Here is a 23772-nt window from a genome sequence, read left to right on the forward strand (position 1 = left end):
TTTATATTTAGTCATATTTTATAATTATATTGTATGTATTTCCTATCTTTATCTTTATCCTGTCTTTATTCCCAGGGGTAAAAAGCACCACTTATATCTTCCTTGTATATATGTATATAAATCTTATGATGGTCTACAAAGAATTGCCTGGAAGACTATTAATCTTCATTTTAAAATTAAAAGTCTGGGGTGCCTTGAATGTTTATGGCATCAATGTCCACAATAGCCCAACTATGGAAAGAACCTAGATGTCCATCAACAGATGAATGGATAAAGAAGATGTGGTATATATATACAATGGAATACTATGCAGCTGTCAAAAGAAATGAAATCTTGCCGTTTGCAATGACGTGGATGGATCTAGAGGGTATTACACTTAGCAAAGTGAGTCAGTCAGAGAAAGACAATTATTGTATGATCTCCCTGATATGAGGAAGTGGAGATGCAACATGGGGGATTTGGGGGGTAGGAAAAGAAAAAATGAAAGAAGATGGGATTGGGAGGGAGACAAACCATAAAAGACTCAATCTCAAAAAACAGACTGAGGGTTGCTGGGGTAGTGGGGATGGGATAGGGTGGTGGGGATATGGGCATTGGGAGGGTATGTGCTATGATTAGTGCTGTGAAGTGTGTAAACCTGGCGATTCACAGACCTGTACCCCTGGGGAAAAAAACACATATGTTTATTTAAAAATTAAAAAATTAAAATTAGGGACGCCTGGGTGGCTCAGTGGGTTAAAGCCTCTGCCTTCAGCTCAGGTCATGATCCCAGGGTCCTGGGATCGAGCCCCGCATCGAGCTCTCTGCTCAGCAGGGAGCCTGCTTCCCTTCCTCTCTCTCTGCCTGCTTCTCTGCCTACTTGTGATCTCCATCTGTCAAATAAATAAATAAAATCTTTTAAAAAAATTAAAATTAAAGAAAAAGTCTGGGGTGCCTGGGTGGCTCAGTCGGCTAAGCATATGACTCTTGGTTTTGGCTCAGGTCATGATCTCAGGGTCGTGAGATCAAGTCCCAGGTCTGGCTCCACACTCGGTGCAGAATCTGCTTGAGATTCTTTCTCTCCATCTTCCTCTGTCTCTCCCTCTGCTCACGCTCTCTCTCTCTCTCTCTCTCTCAAATTAATTAATTAGTTAATTAATTAAGCATCTGTGCTGTTATTTAGAGTTGCCTGTGTGAGAAGCAACTGCACCAGCAAATGATAACATTTGCCTCTGTGATCTTTGATTTTGATTGTTTTCTAGGTCCATTGTGCTGCCCAGCACCATGAAAAGTGCCTTTCTCCATATGCCATATGTCCCATATTTTAAGTTATGCTATCCAAAACATCTCTTCAAAGTTGGTAAAAAAAAAAAGTAAATAAATAAAATGCTCAATCATTTTCATATATGTAATAACTAACAGGCAGAAATAAAGATAAAAACTGATTTTTTTTGGAGGAGTCAAGATGGCCAGGAAGTAAGAGGAGGTGCTGTTTAAACCTGTACCCTAAAGTGAGCTGATTACCTACCAAAGAACTCCGATCAACCATGAAATCAGCCTGAGATCAGAATTATACACGTCTGGATCTCTACAGGAGCAGAAGACGCCAGTGGCAGGTAAAGCAGAGTGGGAACATTGGACTGATATTGGAAGATAAACAAAAGGGGGAGGGAGCCACCGGAGGCGACCAATTGGAAAGTAATACCCAGGACAGCCTCCCCTGGTGCTGAGCCAGAGAGAGTGCTGTGGAGAAAGCAGGTCTTTGTCCCTGAGCCGCCAGCGCACCTGAGAACACGTGGGGTACGGCTCCCGAGAGGGCCTGGGAGCCTGGCCAGGCGGCAATCCTGAAACGCATGCCTCCCACACCCTCCCCTGGGAGAAGGTGCTCATAGGTGCTAGCCTGGAACTCTGGCATCCGGAAAAACCAGACATTCCCAGCCCGGGACAGCGGGAAAATCTCAGTGTGCGATCGCTGCTTGGAACCTCTCTGGCGGTCTGGAGCTGCCCAGACAGCCGCTACTGCCCTGGTATTGGGTACAAGGAGGAGCTCCTGCAACCCCAGGGACAGTGACACAGAACCGACTCTGCCAGCAGCTCTGCAGAGCATTCTGAGGCTTCTCTCTGAGAGGGAGGTCCGGGTGCAGTTTGCTCTCCTCTAAAACTCTGAAAACCATCAAAAGCTGTCAAGGCGAGAGAAAACAGATGAAAGAACATAAAAACCTCCAGAGAACAAAAGCCTGAAAAAACAGTTTCCTCAGAGCCCACCCCCTTGAGGGGGGCGGGAGGACCTAACTCAGGGAATACCATTGTCTGAAAACCCACGTGGCAGGCCCCTCCCCCAGAAAACCAACCAGGAAGGAAAAAAAAAAAAAGAAGACTACAAGAGAACAACCACCACTACTTCATAAATACAACTTTTATTTTTAACTGTTTACCACTATTCTGGATCTTTTTTTTATATACATAGATAATTTTTTAACCTATTTACCATCACACTGAGATGTCCAGTACGTCAAATTCCTTAATAACCTTCTAACCTGAACTTTTTGATACATACACCCGTGTTTTTCTTTTCCTTTTCTATTTTTTTTATTTTAACTTAGTTTACTCTAGTTTATTCTTTTTTAATTTTTATTTTCTAATATACATATAGAGTTAAACTGCAAGGTAATCCCCTTTCCCCAATCAATGCTACCCCTATAGACAAACCAATTTTTAATCCCCTTGTATCTTAGGAAAGTTGAGTCCCTTAACAAAAACATCAAGATACATCCAGGAAGAATCAAAATAACCTTCCTCGCCACACTGAGAATTTATAACCACTCTCCCAACTTTTCCTTCTGCCAGTGTTTCTGTGTATTTGTGTTTGTCCTAATAGTATATAAATCTTATACTTGGGGTTCTTTCTGATGAGGTTCTTCCTTTTTTTGCTTATATATATATATTTTTTCTCTTGTCATAAACTTTTATCAGTCTTTCTGTTTGTCTGTTTTTGTTTGTATACTTCATAAATCTTACCTTGAGGCCCATTTGGGCGGAGCCTTCTCTTTTATCTTCCCTTTTTTCCTGTCTCTCTCTCTCTCTCTCTCTTTTTTTCCTTTTTTTCTTTTCTCTTCTTTTTTTTTTCTTCTTTTCCATTTCTTTTTCTTTTCTTTTTTCTCTCATTTGGGTGGGTAACCCTGATTGCACAGAAACATTCCAGGGTGCACCTTGACTGCACCACAATTGATCAATCCAGCTGCATCTGTTCAGTCATCTCTTACCAAAATGACTAGGAGGAGGAATACCCAACAGAAGAAAAATACAGAGGATGGACCTTCTGCAACAGAGCTAATGGCTATCGACATAGACAATATGTCAGAAAAGGAATTCAGACTAACAATTATCCAGACAATAGCTAGATTGGAGAAAGCCATGGATGACCAAACAGAATTGATTAGGGCAGAACTGAAAGCCACCAGGGATGATGTTCACAATGTTAGGGCAGAACTGAAAGCCACCAGGGATGATGTTCAAAATGCTCTCAATGAGTTCCAATCGAATCTAAATTCTCTAAAAGCTAGGGTAACTGAGACAGAAGATAGAATTAGTGATCTGGAGGACAAACAGATAGAAAGGATCAGGAGGAAGCCTGGAACAAACAGCTCAGAAGCCACGAAAACAGAATCAGGGAAATAAACGATGCCATGAAATGTTCCAACGTCAGAATTATTGGAATCCCTGAAGGGGAGGAAAAAGAAAGAAGTCTAGAAGATAGAGTGGAAGAAGTTGTCTATGAAAATTTTCTCAATCTCACGAATGGAAACAACGTTCATGTACTAGAGGCAAAAAGATTTCCTCCCAAGATTTTAGATCCTTGAAAGTCCTCGCGACACCTTATAGTTAAAATGAGGAATTATGTTTCATGACAGACCCTCTTAAAAGCAGCTAGGACAAAGAAGCTCCTTACATACAGAGGAAAGCCCATTAGAATAACGTCAGACCTGTCCACAGAGACCTGGCAAGCCAGGAAGGGCTGGCAAAATATATTCAGAGTACTAAATGAGAAGAACATGCAACCAAGAATATTATCCAGCAAGACTGACATTTAAAATGGATGGAGAGATAAAGAGTTTCCAAGACCGGCAAGACTTAAAAGACTATGCAACCACCAAGCGGACACTGCAGGAAATATTAAGAGGGGTCCTATAAAAGAGAAAAAAATCCTAAGAATATCATTAAACAGAAATATAGAAACAATCTACAGACAGAAAGACTTCAAAGGCAACACAATGTCAATAAAAACCTATCTCTCAATAATCACTCTCAATGGGAATGGCCTAAATGCGCCCATAAAACGACACAGGGTTGCAGATTGGATAAAACGACAGGACCCATCCATATGTTGTCTACAAGAGACCCATTATGAACCTAAGGATACACCCAGACTGAAAGTGAAGGGATGGAGAAGCATCTTTCATGCCAATGGGCCTCAAAAGAAGGCCGGGGTAGCGATTCTCATATCAGATAAATTAGATTTTAAACTAAAGACTGTAGTCAGAGATACAGAAGGACACTACATAATTCTTAAAGGGACTATCCGCCAAGACGATCTAACAATTGTGAATATCTATGCCCCCAATATGGGAGCACCCAATTATATAAGAAAACTATGAATCAAGATAGTCATATTGATATGAATACAATAAGAGTAGGAGATCTTAATACGCCTCTCTCAGAAATAGACAGATCATCGAAGCAGAAAATTAATAAAGAAATAAGAGCATTGAATGAAACATTGGACCAGATGGACCTCATAGACATATACAGAACATTCCACCCTAAAACAACAGAATACTCATTCTTCTCAAGTGCACATGGAACCTTCTCCAGAATAGACCACATACTGGGACACAAAGCAGGACTCAATCGATACCAAAAGACTGACATTATTCCCTGCATATTCTCCGATCACAATGCTTTGAAACTGGAGCTCAATCACAAGGAAAAGTTCAGAAGGAACTCAAACACCTGGAAGCTAAAGACCACCTTGCTTAAGAATGCTTGGATCAACCAGGAGATCAAAGATGAACTTAAACAATTTATGGAAACCAATGAGAATGAAGACACCTCGGTCCAAAACCTATGGGATACAGCAAAGGCGGTTCTAAGGGGGAAATACATAGCCATCCAAGCCTCCCTCAAAAACATTGAAAAATCCAGAATACACCAGCTGTCTCTACACCTTAAAGAACTGTAGAATCAACAACAAATCAAACCAACTCCACATGCAAGAAGGGACATAATCAAGATTAGAGCAGAGATCAATGAGGTAGACACCAGAGATACAGTAGAACGTATCAATGAAACTAGAAGCTGGTTTTTTGAAAGAATCAATAAGATCGATAAACCATTGGCCACACTAATCCAAAAGAAAAGAGAGAAAGCCCACATTAATAAAATTATGAATGAAAAGGGAGAGATCACAACTAACACCAAGGAAATAGAAACAATCATCAGAAATTAATACCAACACTTATATGCCAATAAGCTAAGCAACCTAGATGAAATGGATGCATTCCTGGAAAGCTACAAACTCCCAAAATTGAACCAGGAAGAAATTGACAACCTGAATAGACCGATATCTAGTAATGAGATTGAAGCAGTGATCAAAAACCTCCCAAAAAACAAGAGCCCAGGACCTGACGGATTCCCTGGGGAATTCTACCAAACTTTCAAAGAAGAAATAACACCAATTCTCCTGAAGCTGTTCCAAAAAATTGAAGCAGAAGGAAAACTTCCAGACTCTTTTTATGAAGCCAGCATTACCCTGATCCCCAAACCAGGCAAAGACCCTACCAAAAAGGAGAATTTCAGACCAATATCACTGATGAATATGGATGCAAAGATTCTCAACAAGATCCTAGCAAACAGGATCCAGCAGTACATTCAAAAGATTATCCACCATGACCAGGTGGGATTCACCCCTGGGTTGCAAGCTTGGTTCAACATTCGCAAATCAATCAATGTGATAGAACAAATCAATAAGAGAAGAGAAAAGAACCACATGGTCCTCTCAATTGATGCAGAAAAAGCATTTGACAAAATCCAGCATCTGTTCCTGATGAAAACGCTTCAAAGTATAGGGATAGAGGGCACATTCCTGAACTTCATAAAATCTATCTATGAAAGACCCACAGCAAATATCATCCTCAATGGGAAAAAGCTTGCAGCCTTCCCGTCTAGATCAGGAACACGACAAGGATGCCCACTCTCACCACTCTTGTTCAAAATAGTATTAGAAGTTCTAGCAATGGCAATCAGACAACAAAGAGAAATAAAAGGTATCCAAATTGGCAAGGAAGAAGTCAAACTCTCTCTCTTCGCAGAGGACATGATTCTTTATATGGAAAACCCCAAAGACTCCACCCCCAAACTACTAGAACTCATACAGAAATTCAGTAACGTGGCAGGATACAAAGTCAATGTACAGAAATCAGTGGCTTTCTTATACACTAACAATGAAAATACAGAAAGGGAAATTATAGAATCGATTCCATTTACTATAGCACCAAGAACCATAAGATACCTGGGAATAAACCTAACCAAAGAGGTAAAGGACCTGTACTCGAGGAACTACAGAACACTCATGAAAGAAATTGAAGAAGACACAAAAAGATGGAAGACTGTTCCATGCTCCTGGATTGGAAGAATAAACATTGTTAAAATGTCTATACTGCCTAGAGCAATCTATACTTTTAATGCCATTCCAATCAAAATTCCACCGGTATTTTTCAAAGAGCTGGAGCAAATAATCCTAAAATTTGTATGGAATCAGAAGAGACCCCGAATTGCTAAGGAAATGTTGAAAAACAAAAACAAAACTGGCGGCATCACGTTACCCGATTTCAAGCTTTACTACAAAGCTGTGATCACCAGGACAGCGTGGTACTGGCATAAAAACAGACACATAGACCAGTGGAACAGAGTGGAGAGCCCAGATATGGACCCTCAACTCTATGGTCAAATAATCTTCGACAAAACAGGAAAAAATATTCAATGGAAAAAAGACAGTCTCTTCAATAAATGGTGCTGGCAAAACTGGACAGCGATATGTAGAAGAATGAAACTCGACCATTCTCTTACACCATACACAAAGATAAACTCGAAATGGATAAAAGACCTCAACGTGAGACAGGAATCTATCAGAATCCTAGAGGAGAACATAGACAGTAACCTCTTCGATATCAGCCACAGCAACTTCATTCAAGATATGTCTCCAAAGGCCAAGGAAACAAAAGCAAAAATGAACTTTTGGGACTTCATCAAGATCAAAAGCTTCTGCACAGCAAAGGAAACAGTCAACAAAACAAAAAGGCAACCCACGGAATGGGAGAAGATATTTGCAAATGACAGTACAGACAAAAGGTTGATATCCAGGATCTATAAAGAACTTCTCAAACTCAACACACACAAAACAGAGAATCATATCAAAAAATGGGCAGAAGATATGAACAGACACTTCTCCAATGAAGACATACAAATGACTATCAGACACATGAAAAAATGTTCATCATCACTAGCCATCAGGGAGATTCAAATTAAAACCACATTGAGATACCACCTGACACCAGTTAGAATGGCCAAAATTAGCAAGACAGGAAACAACGTGTGTTGCAGAGGATGTGGAGAAAGGGGAACCCTCTTACACTGTTGGTGGGAATGCAAGTTAGTGCAGCCACTTTGGAGAACAGTGTGGAGATTCCTGAAGAAATTAAGAATAGAGCTTCCCTATGACCCTGCAATTGCACTGCGGGTATTTGCCCCAAAGATACAGATGTAGTGAAAAGAAGGGCCATCTGTACCCCAATGTTTATTGCAGCAATGGCTACGGTCGCCAAAGTGTGGAAAGAACCAAGATGCCCTTCAACGGATGAATGGATAAGGAAGATGTGGTCCATATACACAATGGAGTATTATGCCTCCATCAGAAAGGATGAATACCCAACTTATGTAGCAACATGGACGGGACTGGAAGAAATTATGCTGAGCGAAATAAGTCAAGCAGAGAGAGTCAAGTATCATATGGTCTCACTTATTTGTGGAGCATAACAAAGAACATGGAGGACATGGGGAGATGGAGAGGAGAGGGAGTTGAGGGAAACTGGAAGGGGAGATGAACCATGAGAGACTATGGACTCTGAAAAACAACCAGAGGGTTTTGAAGGGGCAGGGGGATGGGAGGTTGAGGAACCAGGTGATGGGTAATAGGGAGGGCGCCTACTGCATGGAGCACTGGGTGTGATGCCAAAACAATGAACACTGTTATGCTATAAATAAACAAATTAAAAAAAATTTTTTTTAAAGTAGGATGAAAGATGGCTTATTTGATGAATGAATTACTTTAGGTGATTGCTTGATTATTTGAAAAAAAATAATCTCTGAAATGAATTTCACTCTATACCAAAATAAATTCTGAATGGATCTAATATTTAAAAATACAAATTAAATCATAAATTTTGAGACAAAAGTATGGATGAATTTTTTTAATGAGTTGAGATAGAGAAAGGACTTTTCAAGCAATATTCCAAATTTAGAACCCATAATGTAAAAAAATTATTAGATCTGCTTACATATTAATTAGAAATAACTGTACTACAAAAGATAACATAAACAAAGTCAAAGAAAAACTGATAAATTGAATAAAATAGGTTTTAAAAAAGTAAAAAAAAAAACTATACTTTACTCGGGGTTCTTGAGTTTTTGTCTAACATTTTTTTTTTTAAATTCCAGGACCCCATCCAGGATACCACACTACATTTTGTTGTCATGTCTACTAGGCTCCTCTTGGTTGTGACAGTTTCTCAGACTTTCCCTGTTTTTGATGACTTTTATAGTTTTGAGGAGTACTAGTCAGGTGTTTTGTAGAACATTCATCTACTAGGATTTCTTTCTTTCTTTTTTTTTTTCCATGATAGAGTGGAGCTATGGTGTTTTGAGAGGAAGACCACAGAGGTGAAGTGCTGTCCTCGCCATGTTCTTCCACAGGCACCCAGTATCAACAGGATGTATCACTGTTGATGGGAAATTTGATCAACTGCTGAGGGTTTGTCAAGCTTCTCCACTTTAAATTTCTTTTTTAAGATTTTATTTACTTATTTGACAGAGAGAAATCACAAGTAGGCAGAGAGGCAGGCAGAGAGAGAGGAGGAAGCAGCCTCCCGGCTGAGCAGAGAGCCTGATGCGGGAGTCGATCCCAGGACCCTGAGATCATGACCTGAGCTGAAGGCAGAGGCTTTAGCCCACTGAGCCACCCAGGTGCCCAAGCTCCACTTTAAAGATACTCTTTTCCCCCTCACTTTCAATATCGTACTCATGAAGAGGAAATCTTTACACACATCCACATGTATGGAGGGCAGAGTATCTGCATAAATTTTTAATTATTCTGCACGTTTGCCTATCCTTCCCCACTTGTTTATCAGTCATTTATTTCAGTATGTGCTCACGGGTACTCAAATTATATTTTGGCTAATAATCCAAAACTACTTATTTTTTTGCTTAAATTGTGCCACTTTGGCCATTGGAAATTCTTTCACATGGTTTCTGAGTACCTTTCCATAGCTCATCATTTTGACTTCATCTGATTGTTCTGTGTTTGTTAGTTTTTGAACTATTTATTTCTGACACCATAACATTCTCTGGACTCATCTTTTTTTTTTCTTTTTCCTTTTTTTTTTTTTTTTTAATGTAGTGGACATGGAGCCCAACATGGGGCTTAAACTCAGGACCCTGAGATCAAGACCTGGACTGAAATCAAGAGTCGGACATTTAACTGACTGAGCCACCCAGGCTGGATTCATCTTGTATGTTCCTGTGAGCCCTAGGATAAGCCATTTCTCAACTGCAGAATCCTGTTAGAAAGCCAGATCTAGGGGCACCTGGGTGGCTCAGTGAATTAAGCCTCTGCCTTCAGCTCAGGTCATGATCTCAGGGTCCTGGCATCGACTCCCACATCAGGCTCTCTGCTCAGCGGTGAGCCTGCTTCCTCCTCTCTCTCTCTGCCTGCCTCTCTGCTTACCCGTGATCTCTCTCTCTGTCAAATAAATAAATAAATAAATGAAAAATGTTTAAAAAAAAGAAAGCCAGATCTGGACACTAGGTGTGCTGGTCGTTACTGAAGTATAATTGTTTCTAGGCCATCTAATCTGACAGGAAATATATGTGTATATTAACCTGTATAGGTACACTTATTTACCTATCTCTGTTAGCACAGATAGATCTATAGATAGATAGATATAGATATCATAAGTTTATATTTATTCCAGCTGTTGGTCCTTGCCTGATTGCCACCTCCTGCTCCAGCAGTGAGATACCTACATCCCACCACCTGCCACCCATTTATTTAATTATTCAACTCTACCATCATATATAATGGTTTCAGAACTGTTAATCCACAGCCCCCACTAGAAACAGATTATCAACTAGAGTGCTGTTATGTACAGCTTCTTTTGTATTTAGTATTTTCATTTTCATTTTCAGTGTCACTTAAGTCAGCATCTTTTGGTTCCACCCCTACAGTGAGGTTGTTTTATGCATTTGTAATATGATTAGGTAATGTCACATTCCATATTTCATCTTGGGATACATTAAAGTTCACTGCTTTGTCCTCTAAAGTTCAGTGGGGCTTGACAAATACATGGTGTCATGTATTCACCACTACAGTAGCATACAGAATAATTTTACCGCCCTAAAAAATTCTGTTTCACTTACTCAGCCCTCCTCTACCCCAGAACTCTAGCAAGCACTGATCTGCTTACTATTTCTATAGATTTGCTTTTCGAGAGTGTCATATGAATGGAATCATATAGTACGTATTTTTAGAATGGCTTTTCACTCAGCAATATGTACTTGATTCATCCATGTTTTCATGTGGCTTGATAACTCATTCCTTTTTTTTGCTAAAGAATATTCAGGGGCACCTGGGTGGCTCACTCAATTAAGCACCTGACTCTAGGTTTCAGCTCAGGTCATGATCTCAGCGTCAAAGGATCAAGCCCTCAAACTTGAGGTGTGAGACTCATTCTCTCTCTCTCTCTCCCTCTGCCTCTCTCCCCAATTGAGCATGCACATTTTCACCCTAAAATAAATAAATCTTTTTAAAAAAAGAATATTCCAATGTATGGATGTATCAGAATTTGTTAATTTATTCAACAGTGAGCTTCTTACAGTTTTCAGCAATTGAGAAAAAGCTGCTAGATGGGTCAGTTGGTTGAGCATCTGACTCTTGATCTCAGCTCAGGTCTTCATCTCAGGGTTGTGAGTTTGAGCCCACGTTGAGCTCCAGGCTGTGTGTGGAACCTACTCAAAAAAAAAAAAAAAGCTGCTAGAAATATTCACCTGCAGGGGTTTCTTTCTGCAAATATAAATTTTCAAAGCAGTTGAGTGAATACCTATGAGTGTGAATACCTATGGTGTGACTGCCTCACATGGTAAGACTACGTTAACTTTGTAAAGAACTGCCAAACAATCTTCCAAAGTGGCTGTACCCTTTTGCATTCCCATCAGGAATAAGTAAGAGTTCCTGTTAGTCTGCATCCCCACCAATTGGTATTGTCAATTTGGGGGGGGGGTGTTGAAATACAATTGACATGTAACATTATATTAGCTTTAAGTGTACAACATGATGATTCAACATTTGTATATAATGTGAAATGATCACTAAAATGTCTAGTTAATATCCATCACCAGACATAGTTTCAAATCCTTTCTTCTTGTGATGTGAATTTTTTTTTTTTTATTTGACAGAGAGAAATCACAACTAGGCAGAGAGGCAGGCAGAGAGAGAGGAGGAAGCAGGCTCCCTGTGGAGCAGAGAACCCAATGCGGGGCTAGACCCCAGGACCCTGGGATCATGACCTGAGCCGAAGGCAGAGGCTTGAACCCACTGAGCCACCCAGGCACCCCTTGTGATGTGAATTTTAAGATCTACTCTCTTAGTAACTTTTAAATAGACATGGTATTGTCAACTTTGGAAATTTTAGCCACTGATAGGTATGTAGTGATATCTCCCTGTTTTGATTTTCACTTTCCTATTGCCCAGTGATGTTAAATACCTTTTCAACCCATAGACATTGATTTTCCATCTGTACATCTTCTTTGGTGAAGTGTCTATTCAAGTATTTTGGCCATTTTTTAATTGTTTTCCTATTATTGAATTTTAAGACTTGTATATTTGGGGTATGTCTTTTCTTAGAAATGTGTTTGCATATATTTTCTCCTAGTCTGTGGCTTATCTTTTCATTCTTGTGTCTTTCATGGAGAAAACATTTTCATATTTAATAAATTCCAACTTATTTTTTCATGGATTATGTTTTTGGTTGTCATCTGAAATATAACCACTAAACTCAAGGTCCGTAGAATTTCTTCATGTTTTAAGTTTCATAATTTTGGATTTTAATTTAGGTCTACTATCCATTTTGAGTTAATTTTGTAAAAGGTACAAGGTGATTTTCTTGCACATAAACATCTAATCATTCCAGTACCATTTGCTGAAAAAGTTCTTCTTTCTCCATAGAATTGCCTTTGCACCTCTGTCATAAATCAGCTCCTATACTTGTTTTGAGTCTATTTCTGGGTTCTATTCTATTCCATTGATCTATGTGTCTATTGTTTTTCCAATACCATGCCATCTTGACTATGGTAGTTTTTTTTTTTTTAGTATTTTATTTATTTATTTGAGAGAGAGTCAGTGAGAGTATGAGAAAGGGGAAGATCAGAGAGAGAAGCAGACTCCCCGTGGAGCTGGGAGCCCGATGCGGGAGTTGATCCCAAGACTCCAGGATCATGACCTGAGCTGAAGGCAGTCGCCCAACAAACTGAGCCACCCAGGCGCCCGACTATGGTAGTTTTATAACAAATCTTGAAATTATTGTGTGAATCTCCTAACTTTGTTCTTCTTTTTCAATATTGTGTTGGTTATTCTATGTCTTTCCCTTACTATACCAATGTTAGAATTAATTTGTCAATATCTAGAAAATAGCTTGGTGTGATTTTTGAGGGTTTTGTTGAGTCAACACATTAAGCTGGGAAGAATTGACATCTTAACAATTCTGAGTCTTTCAATATACAGAACACAGAGTATCTCTCCATATGTTTAGATCTTTGAATTATTTCATCAGTGTTTTGTAATTTTCTGCATACAGATCCTATACTTTGTCAAGTTTATACCTAAGTATTTTTTTTTTTACTTTCAGGCATCGACCTTAAAACCTGCCAATGTTGCTTTAATTGCTTGTTCTACATTTTTGTTTTGTTTTGTTTTGTCTAGTCTTTGGGATTTTCTACATAGAAAGCTTATATGCGAATAGAGACAGCTTTATTTCTTCCTTTCCTTTCTGTATACCTTTATTTTTTTGTCTTACTGTCCTATTTAAGACTTCCAGCATGATGTGAAATAGTAGTGAAAGAGGACAGCTTTATCCATTTTCTAAGCTTGACAAAAATATTCAGCTTTTCCTTTATAAGCATGGAGTTAGCTGTGGTTTGCTGGGTAGGTGGGGTGGGTTGTTTTCTGTAGATGTATCAAGTAGAGAAAGTTTCCATCTACTACTAGTTCATTAAGAGTTTTTAATCACAAACAGCTGTTGGATTTTGTCAAATGCTTTTTCTGAATCAAATGATCATGATTTTGCTTTTTCAGCCTGTTGATTATATCAGTGGATTATACTGACTTATTTCCAAATGTTGAGCCACTCTTGCATGTCTGGAATAAATTCCGCTTCTTTGTTCTATGAAATTTTTATATACTGTTGGATTAATATTTAGTGAAGGATTTTTGCATTTATTTTCATGAGAAGGCTTGGTCTGTAGTATTTTTCTTGGAGTGTCTTTAACTGGCTTTTGTATTAGGTATAATAGAAAGTTAGGAAGTGTTCCCTCTGCTTCTATTTTCAATAGATTATGGTGAACTGATATATATTTACTCTTTAACTGCTTGACAGAACTCACTAATGAAACTAGTTACTGGGCTTGGTGCTTTTTCAGAAAGTTATTAATTAGGAAGAGCAAGGAGGGTCATTGGGAATGACAGAGCAGAATAAGCAAGGGAGAGAGTAATTGATTACATGGAGTATAGGTCATATGGGGCCTCATACGCCATTTTAAGGACTTTAGGTTTTGCCTTCCCTGAAATAGGGAGCTACTCAAAGGCTTTAAGCTGAGGGCTAGTTTAAGGATTGAAAAATAATTTTCCCTCTACCATTCTGAGTTCTCAGCTGAAATCCCTGTAATAAAAAACATTAACAAGAGAAAAACAAACAGGAGTTTATTAACATGTATACTTCATAGGCACACAGAAAAGACCTAGAGAAAAATGAGCAATGAAAAACTAACAGGATTTAATTTAACAGGGAAAGGGGCAGGAGATGTAGGCCTTTTAGGGGAAAGAAATGATTTTTAGAAAAGATGAATAGGGCCCTTAAGAGAACAGAAAAAAAAAAAAAAGAAAAAGAAAGAATTAAATTTTCTTACTGGCTATAGCCCAGTGACAAGTCCCTGAAACAGGCAGAGTGACCTTCCTCTGGGATCTTAGCTGCCTTGATGTTGACATTTGCTAAAGTGGCAATCTTAGTTTAACATTATCCTGATGCCTCAGGATCCTGTTCAGTCTACTTTACCATATAAGAATTCCTTTGGAAACTTCTTTTATCTCCACCCCCCAAGATATATGTTAGCAATCATACTCCAAGGATATGACCCATTGATACACATCTGAAGGGTCTCATAACTGAATTCTTACTAAATAGTAATAAATGATATTTTCATAACAATAGCCAGCCCTCAGGATCCTGGAAACCTTGCTTCCAAAATACCTTGAAGGCTTGTGCTGTCCCCACCCCCCTCCCAACTTGATAGCATATAATCAGTCACCCGTCACTACCCCAGTGTAGCTCTTTCTGCCCATGGATCCTGTCCCCCATGCTTTAATAAAACCACTTTTTTTCCACTGAAGATGTCTCAAGATTTTTTTCTTGGCTGTGGGCTCCAAACTCCATTTCTACATCCTGATCATTTGGGACAAGTTTGTCAGGGTGTGGTGTCAACTTCTTTCCTACAATACGAGTCAATCTTCCCTAGTTGATGAACTCTTGGGGAAAGGTATTTACAACAATTGAGTTTACTCTGGAGGATCTGTCTTTAAACAGATAAGGGAAATGCAGAGAAAGCCTCTTTCCACATGTGCTGTTTTTCAAGTGCCTACAGCTCAAAATGATCAAACTATCAAAGGCGCATAGGTGAGGAGGTGGGCTCTGCTACCCTTCAGCAGCACGACAGAACTTGGGCTGCAACAGCATCCTTCAGGCTGCTCTGTAAAGAACAGGCTGCGGGGAACACAGGTAAAAGCAGACACAACTCCTAAGAGGTCAACTGCCCTAACCAACAGAGAGCCCATCAGCCCAACTAACTGTAGGAAAATGGATGCAATGCTATATTCACAACCGGACTATTATAAAGAAAATTAATTATAACTCAACACCATAGATAAACCGTAGTAACATTGTTAAGTGAAAAAAAGCAAGTATCAGAGGCTTACCTATGGCATGATGCCTTCTAGATGATAACCTAAACCTAAACCTAGAACACTAAACAAGAACACTAAACCATATATTGTTTGACCATGCGTACTTATCTAGTAGACCTATTCTTTCAAGAAGAGAATAAGCACAGATTATAGGGGTTACCTCTGCTGAAAAGAAAACCACAGGCCCAAGGTGGAGTTATTTGCCCCCAGAAGAGCAAACCAGGACGAAATTACAGTTGCGTTCTCTTCGGGAGTTAAATTTTAAGCAATAATCAAGAATTTTCTCGCCAGCACCCGTAAGGTCACATGGGCCTCTTCATTCCCTCCCCCCCCCCCACGCCCCCCGAGAAGATGAGGTAATCTGCATGATAAAACCCCCCGTTCACACGTCACCCCTCCACGGAGGGCCCCTTGCCTCGAGACAAAGCTTTTCCTTTGGCTAATAACTTCTTGCCCTACTCCCCTTCCTACAAAACCTCTGGGTTCGGTACCACTCGGCCCTCCTCTCCACTCACTACGGCTTAACGAAGAGATCAGCTCCTGCCGCTTGCTCAGCTGAATTTGGCTGTTTACCACCGCACGTGAGAGGAGGCGGGGAGGCTACGAGGCGCAGGAACCGTAAGTTAGCGTCAGCATTCCAGACCTCACACACGGGCCCACGGACTCAAGAAAGTGCGCGCTTCGGGACACGCGCCGGCCGTCGTGAGCCCGGAGTGTAACCAGTCCCGTGAGGTCTGGGCGCGGTGCGTGCCCTTCCGTTCCACCCCCCAGACTGAAGTCCAGGCGAGGCCGCATTTGCCGCCACACAGGGTGCCAGGACACCACCATAGAGCTCGGAGAACTTCGGCAGCCACGGAAGCTGCCCGGGAACCGGGAATCAGAGCGCGGCGGAGACGCCAAGACTTCTGGGAGTTGCAGTCCAGCGCCGGGCTGCCTTCTGCGCAGGCTCAGAGCCCACGAGGACGGAAGCTTTAAGAGAGGGTGCAGCGCCGTGCCCCCACCGGAAGTTTCCGATCGGAACCATACCGTGGGAGAGGTGAGTCCGGGCTTGAGGACCCACCGGTCCGACCTTTTGTCCCCTCCAAGCACCCAGTCCCTACCACTTTACCTCGGGATTGCTGCAGCCCCGCTGCGCCCCGGAGCCGGGACCGCGGAGGAATTCCGAGGAAAAGCGGCCCGGAGGCTGGGCGTTCAGAGTACACTGCGCCCGCCTACTTCCAGAAGGGCGGTGGTTGTCATGGTTACCCGCGCCGCCGTTACGTCATAGCCGCGGGCGGGGCGGAGCGCCGGGCTGGGGCGTCCGGCCGCGGTGCGGAGTCACTGACGGGGACGACGAGTCCCGCGGCGGCGTCTGGAAAGCGGCTTCCAGCCGCGAGGAGCTGCCCGGGGGCCGGTCCGACGCCCGCCTCTCGCGAGGAGAGTGCCGGCCTTCTCGTAGGGAAAGCGGGCGGCCCCGGCCCCGTCGTGCCGCGCACTCGCACTGCGTGTGTGTCGTTCCGCGGGTGCCCGGGACGCGGTGGAAGCGGCGGAGACGGCCCGCAGAGCGGGCGGTGGGCAGCCCCGCGGCGTGCTCGGTGCGGGAAGCCCGGCTGCTCCCCCGCACACCGCGGCGCCCGCTTTTCCGGCACGACCCCTCCCTCCTGCGGGGGCCGGCGGCGTCGGGAGGCCTCTCGGCTCTCGCGTCCAACGACTGTGAGAACTCGAAGACCGGGAGAGCGTGGCCCTTGACCTCATGGAGGAAGAAAAACAGCCAAAGCTAAAAAGAATTCGCGGTGATCTGTGCTGTAGTCACGGGTGTCATGTAGGAATTCCGTAGAGTTGTCACAACAAATATTAGCCCTGCCAGCTCGTCTCCGTCGGTCTGCTGTTCATTCCCACTTCCTCAGCTTTCCCTTATGCCTGTTGAATCTTTCCCATCTTGTATTGCGACACACACACACACACACACATGTCGTCTCCCTGCCTCTAAACCATTAGGGTGTTTGATTGCGCAACCTTACAGCTTGTTTAGTCCTTCGGTTTACAGCATTGATCAGCATTTCAGAGTGTGTTCTGTGAAACATAACGTTTAGATATTTAAATGTTTTTAATCCACGTGGGATTTATGTCTTTTTCCCAACTGTTTTTAGAAACTCAAGCACCATTTAATTCCTTGGGGCTGTACATCAGAATACAGATTTTCCAGGTATACCCATACTCACCCAGACAGCATCCCAAGAATCAGTTTCTAACGAAGTTGCCACATGATTAGTCAGCTAATTAATCAGCTGGGAACGCAGACTTTCTTGGAAACCATTGCTGTACAACTTCTAGCCCAGAGCTTGGCTTGTATTTAGATTTTGTTTTAAGATTTTCTTTATTTGACAGAGATCACAAGTAGGCAAAGAAGCAGACTCCCTGCTGAGCAGAGAGCCCGATGCAGGGTTGGATCCCTGGACACTGGAATCATGACCTGAGCGGAAGGCAGAGGCTTTACTCCACTGAGCCACCCAGGTGCCCCAAGATTCTTAATAAAGTACATATGAGTACAACGATCAGCAATCAGCTGGTGAAATGTGTAGTAGAAGGCCCTGCAAGATTAATACTTGCATTCTGCTCTCGCATTCTAGGCTTCACATCTAAATTCCTGTTATACAGTTTTTCAGCGCAGAAACCAGACATTCCCATGTGCTAAGACTGGAGGAACTAGTGTTTAGTAAGACTCACAGTCGACAGATAAGTCATGGTGCTGGTTTATTATATTTAACTTTCTTGGTGAGATGATAGGACTTAATGTCCAAGATATGAACTGAGTCACAAAACTAGGAAGATAGAGAAGGAACTGTTGGGATAACAGGAAACCTATCTATTTGAGACCTTTGGGGAAGGAACTAGTTAACACTGATTGAAACTTAGCCTCTGGCTCTCAAGGAAAGTTGCCCTGGGACACCCAGCTGGCTCAGTTGATGGAACAGGTGATTTTTGATCTTAGGGTTGTGAGTTCCAGCCCCACACTGGGTGCAGAGATTACTCAAAATCTTTTAGGGGTACCTGGGTGTCTCAGATGGCTAAGCATCTGCCTTCAGCTCAGGTCATGATCCCAGAATCCTGGCATCGAGCCTGCTTCTCCCTCTCCCGTTGTCCCCGCTTGTGTTCTCTTGCTCTGTCAAATAAATAAAATCTATTTTAAAAAAATCTTTTAAGAAAAGTTACCCTATTACTTAAGAGATTTATAAGTAATCCTAATTCCAGATTTTGAATTAATTCTCGTTTCGAGCTTGTATTTTCGTCACACTTGTATAAGTATGGCCTCTCTCTGTTTCTCTTTTCATGTTGCAGTCCATCCTAGAAATGAACATGTTAATCTCCACAAACAGTATTTGTCGGGTCATTCTGCTCAGAAGCGTTCCTTGGCTCCCCAGTGCCTAAAAGATAAACTCTGAGTTCGGGATCTTGGCATTGAGGCTTTCTATGGTAGGGCCTTTGCCTCTGTGATTTCCTTATACAAACCTACTGAACTTTTTGCTCTCCCACTTCTGTGATCCTACCATTAACCAGTTGTTCAGACTGTTTCCTTGCTTGTAATTTCCTGCTTTTCTCTCTCCCCCATCCTATCAAATCCTTTCCATTCTTCAGAAGTTAATTTTTCATGAAGTTTTCCCTGACCAGTGCAGCCTGCTTTGCATTTCCCTGCATTGCAGCTCTTTGCATCTCCAACTTTGTGAAGCACTTTATTGTTTTCCTATGCTGGTCCTTACTGTCTTTATGACAACATATAATTTAATTGCAAGTGACATATTAACATGTAGCATTGCCTGAAATTTTTAAATCTTATATTTATTGTTTCTACCTTAAAGTATTTTGTTTTTATGGGTGCCTGGGTGGCTCAGTTGACTAAGAGTCCATCTCTTGATTTCTGCTCAGGTCATGATCTCAGGGTCGTGGGATTGAGCCCAACCTTGGACTCTGAGATGGGCTAGGAGTCCGCTGGAGATTCTCTCTCCCTCTCCTTCTGTCCATCGCCCCTGCTCACACACATGTGCCCTCTCTCTCTCTAAAATAAATAATTTTCCAAAGAGCGGTATTTTGTATTTAAATTTAAACTTGAAAGTGTTTTGAGGTAGAAATTATGTAACAATTTTATTCCACAAAGTATTTTAGTGCTTTTACATAGAGTAAATGCCAAGTACACTTCTGGGCAATGGAAAATGACTATTTCTGTGATGTGATCTTTCATCTTCATAGACAGTAATAGTTCTTTTTTATCCCTTAGAAGAGCCCTTGAAACTAAGTAGGAAGCTTCACAAAGCAGAAGTGGGTTTCCTGGTAATACATTTCATCCCAAAATGACGACAGAATCAAAGAAAGCTACAGCTCAGAACCTTCAGGAGAATGAAGGACTTCTGATCGTGAAGATAGAAGAGGAAGATTTTGTCTGGAGGCAGGACACTTCCCTCCAGAGAAGCGACCCCTTTAGGCAGGAGCTCTGCCGACAGCTTTTCAGGCAGTTCTGCTACCAGGATTCCCCGGGGCCCCGCGAGGCGCTGAGCCGGCTGCGCGAGCTCTGCCATCGGTGGCTGCGGCCCGAGACGCACAGCAAGGAGCAGATCGTGGAGCTGCTGGTGCTGGAGCAGTTCCTGACCATCCTGCCCGAGGAGCTGCAGGCCTGGGTGCGGGAACATGGCCTAGAGAATGGAGAGGAGGTTGTCACCCTGCTGGAAGATTTGGAGAGAGGCGCTGATGAAGCAGTAGTCCAGGTACACAGGGAATGGGAGATCTAAGAACTCCACATGGACGGAGTCCCACAGTGGGAAGAAAGGGCCTGAGACTGAGCACCCAGGGAGATCTGCAGGGGCTGTTAGGGCAGTGTGCCTTTCTGTCTCCTTTCCACTACATTTCGTGCTGTGCCACATTTTACATTTGCGTCAGACTTAATCCGTCCTGCAGTTTTGTATTCCTACAGCGGGTTCTCTTTGTTTTTGGAAGATATTCAAATCCCCAACAGGGATTCTCTCACAAGCCCAAATGTTCTTTATTTTTCTCAGGTTCCAGTCCATGCACACGGACAAGAGATACTCGGGAAGAAGGTGGTGCCTCCTGGACCGGCACTGAGTGTCCATTTGCAGCCAGTGGACCCCAAGGCCCTTCGTGGTTCCTCAGCACCCCTTCTGCCGGACGGCGGTAAGGAGCAATAGTGTGTGCAGTTCGTGTCGCCGGAGGAGTGGGACTCTGAATGTCCCTTCTCAGAGTAGCCTGAGTTACCATACATGGTCCTTTCCTTTATCACCCCATGAGAAGGAGAGAACTTTTCCCTGTGTGTCATTGGCCAATTAAAACAAAAACAGAGAGAGAGAATTTGGTTCCTTATCCACAATATTTACATTTTCCCATTTGTTCTTCATCCAGCATATTTCCAAAACACAGGATATTTTTATGAGTAAACTAAAGGAAAGAAAAATTAATGTGTGAGAAAACATCAGGAAATAAGCAAAAAAAAAAAAAAGAAGAAACACATCAAGAGAAATAACACGTTAGTAGAAAAGCAGATATATAATGATATACTCAGAAGTGGAATATAATTCACAGATACATAGAACAAGATCCACATTATTATCTTTTTTTATTGTACTTTTGGTCTTACAAAGCTTTCATGTTGTTGTAGGAAGTTAGCCATACTTCTGGTGACTCCCTCCATGGAATAGTTATCACTGTTCTAAAACTCCTCTGTTTAAAGAGTTCATGGACTCAGTATTACTTTAGGTGTAAATGATCTCAAAAATAAACTCAGGAATAAATTAGTTTGGGGGCACCTGAGTGACTTGGTTGGTTAAGCATCTGCCTTCAGCTCAGATCATGATCTCAGGATCCTGGGATCCAACTCCACATCAGGCTCCCCTGCTTTCTCCCTCTCCCTCTGCTCCCACCCCAATAAATAAATTAAAAACTTTTTTAAAAAGACAAAATAGTCATGATCTTGTTAAAAATAAGTAAATTATAGTTAGTTAAAAAAAAATACCCAAATTCTGTTTTCCAGTTTGTTCTGGAGATATTTCCATCCACTCCATCCAAAATCATGTATTTCCCCCAGCCTAAGACCAGCACTGCCTAACCACCTTTCCTGCCCCAGCATATTCTAGACAAAGGAAACCCTACAAAAAGAGGGGCTGCTTGATTGCAGCACAATATCGAGTCATAGGCACACTATAAATTTGTGAGCCAGCAGGCAGGAACTGTGAGGACTTGATCATAAATGGATCCTGGAAACCAGGTGGAGGAGTTCAGGTGTTGTAGAAGAAAAGAGAGGGAAGGTTCTGAGTAGGGTACAGGAGGAGACAGGATTTTAAGGACAGTTAGTCTGGTGAGGGTATTCAGGATGACTAGGAAGAAAAGCTCAGAGTCAAGACAGCAGGAAGCTGTGACAGTCCCCAAGTAGGAAGAGTGACAAGGGTAGTGGGTAGCAGAAATGTAAAGAAGAGGATGTGTTCAGGGCACATTCAGCAGAAAGTACTTACAGAACTTGATTAGCCATGGACATGAAGAAAGAGTAGGTAGATAGATGAAGTTTTCCTCCCCACAGGCATTCTACTTGCTTTTACCAAATTTTCTCTTTTGTGTCCTTATTCAGCACACTTTTCTCTTGAAAAGCCACATTTTTAGAGTGGCCAGTTGAAGTACCAATATGTAACTGTCTTGGGTATAGCTCAAAATTTTCTTCCAACCCAGCAAACAGATATTTACCACTTTGTCTTTTCATTCTTCTAGATAATGAGAGTGAAAACAATGGATTCATGCCAAAGTTGGACATTTATGAAAAAATGGAATCACAGAGGATTCTATCAGGAAAAATCTCAGGATTCATGTCAGAAGGAACTGCTGAGCCTCAAGACATTTGTAAGTCTGCAGGCAGGCTAAAGAAGCAATGGGAAAAAGAATCAGGGGGTGCTCAGAGACCATCATCTGCTCAGGATGCAGGTTTTAGTAAAATCCTTACCCACAAAAATACACTTACAGGTAGCATTAGCCATGATGGTTGTGAGAGCAGCTTAAACCTGAATTCAAGTGAATTGACACACCAGAAATCTTGTAAACACAGTGCCTATGACCAAAGTTTCAAATGGAATCCAGATTTTATTAAGCATCAAAGAATTTATGCTGGAGAGAAAATTCACCAATACGGAACATCTCTCAAGAGCCCAAACCTTATTAAACATGCAGCAATTTTTAATGGGGAGAAAACCCACCAGTGTAATGAATGTGGGAAAGCTTTCAGACACAGCTCAAAGCTTATCAGGCATCAGAGAATCCACACTGGAGAGAGGCCTTATGAATGTAATGAATGTGGGAAAGGCTTTGGGGGGAGCTCAGATCTTATTAGACACCAGAGAATTCACACTGGAGAAAGACCCTTTGAATGCAAAGAATGTGGGAGAGCATTCAGCCTGAACTCACATCTTATCCTGCATCAGAGAATTCACACCAGAGAGAAACCCTATGAATGTAGTGAATGTGGGAAAACCTTCAGAGTGAGCTCACACCTCATTCGACACCTGAGAATCCACACTGGAGAGAAACCCTATGAATGCAGTGAGTGTGGGAGAGCCTTCAGTCAGAGTTCACACCTTCGTCAACACCAAAGAATTCACAAGAGGGAAAATCTGTTAATGTAAAGAACTTAAATTTTTATGGAAATGCAAAAGAAATAGCAACATGAAAAATATTGAATAAAAAATATGGAGTGAGATGGATGACTAAAAGACCAATATCTCTTTTCTCTCATTCTGAGGCTTAATGTTTTGCTTGTGGTCTTCACCTATTGGGGCGGGGGAATGCTTTCTGTGAGTCAGGATCTTTCATCTATTGACTGCTGAAGTCAAGCCAGAAGAGCAGAATTTGGAGGAGGCTAATAAAAAGGCTAGTCTATGGCAATGGAGATAGAGAGGAAATAACCATGACTGCAGTATGGAGGGGGAAAGATTGAGTAAAGAAGCTGATCATCAGTATTAGTTAATGATTCTCCTCAAGAGGAGGTAGGCTAAGCCCTGAAGTGAAATAGTTTGAGCAATGAGCAATACACACAGAACTTTCAGAACATTCCTTTAAATGAAGGCACAGCAAAACTAAACTAGAAAGTCCTGCCAAACAAGGACCTGCGCAATGGTGGCATTCCAATATGTAGATGAAAGTCTGTGTCTAGAGGTCATGCCAGGAGGTAAACCAGGAGAGCATCCAAGGCAGGAGGCCAGAATCCAGAGAGA

General features: G+C 41.9%; 1 protein-coding gene across 2 annotated transcripts; it reads left to right on the forward strand.

Moving 5' to 3' along the window:
• The first annotated feature begins 16691 nt into the window (after positions 1 to 16691).
• ZNF165 (zinc finger protein 165) lies at positions 16692 to 23772 on the forward strand. Of its 2 annotated transcripts, none has more exons than XM_046004870.1 (5): positions 16692 to 17723; positions 18857 to 18991; positions 19794 to 20274; positions 20563 to 20698; positions 22280 to 23772. In XM_046004870.1, the coding sequence occupies exons 3-5, from the start codon at positions 19864 to 19866 to the stop codon at positions 23182 to 23184; spliced, it is 1452 nt and encodes a 483-aa protein (XP_045860826.1). In that variant the 5' UTR covers positions 16692 to 17723; positions 18857 to 18991; positions 19794 to 19863; the 3' UTR covers positions 23185 to 23772. The 2 variants fall into 2 exon arrangements, with proteins under 2 accessions (XP_045860826.1, XP_045860825.1); XM_046004869.1 differs by having other exon boundaries at positions 16693 to 17723; positions 19791 to 20274.

The sequence above is a fragment of the Meles meles genome, chromosome 5, assembly GCF_922984935.1.
Source record: "Meles meles chromosome 5, mMelMel3.1 paternal haplotype, whole genome shotgun sequence".
Lineage (NCBI taxonomy): Eukaryota > Metazoa > Chordata > Mammalia > Carnivora > Mustelidae > Meles > Meles meles.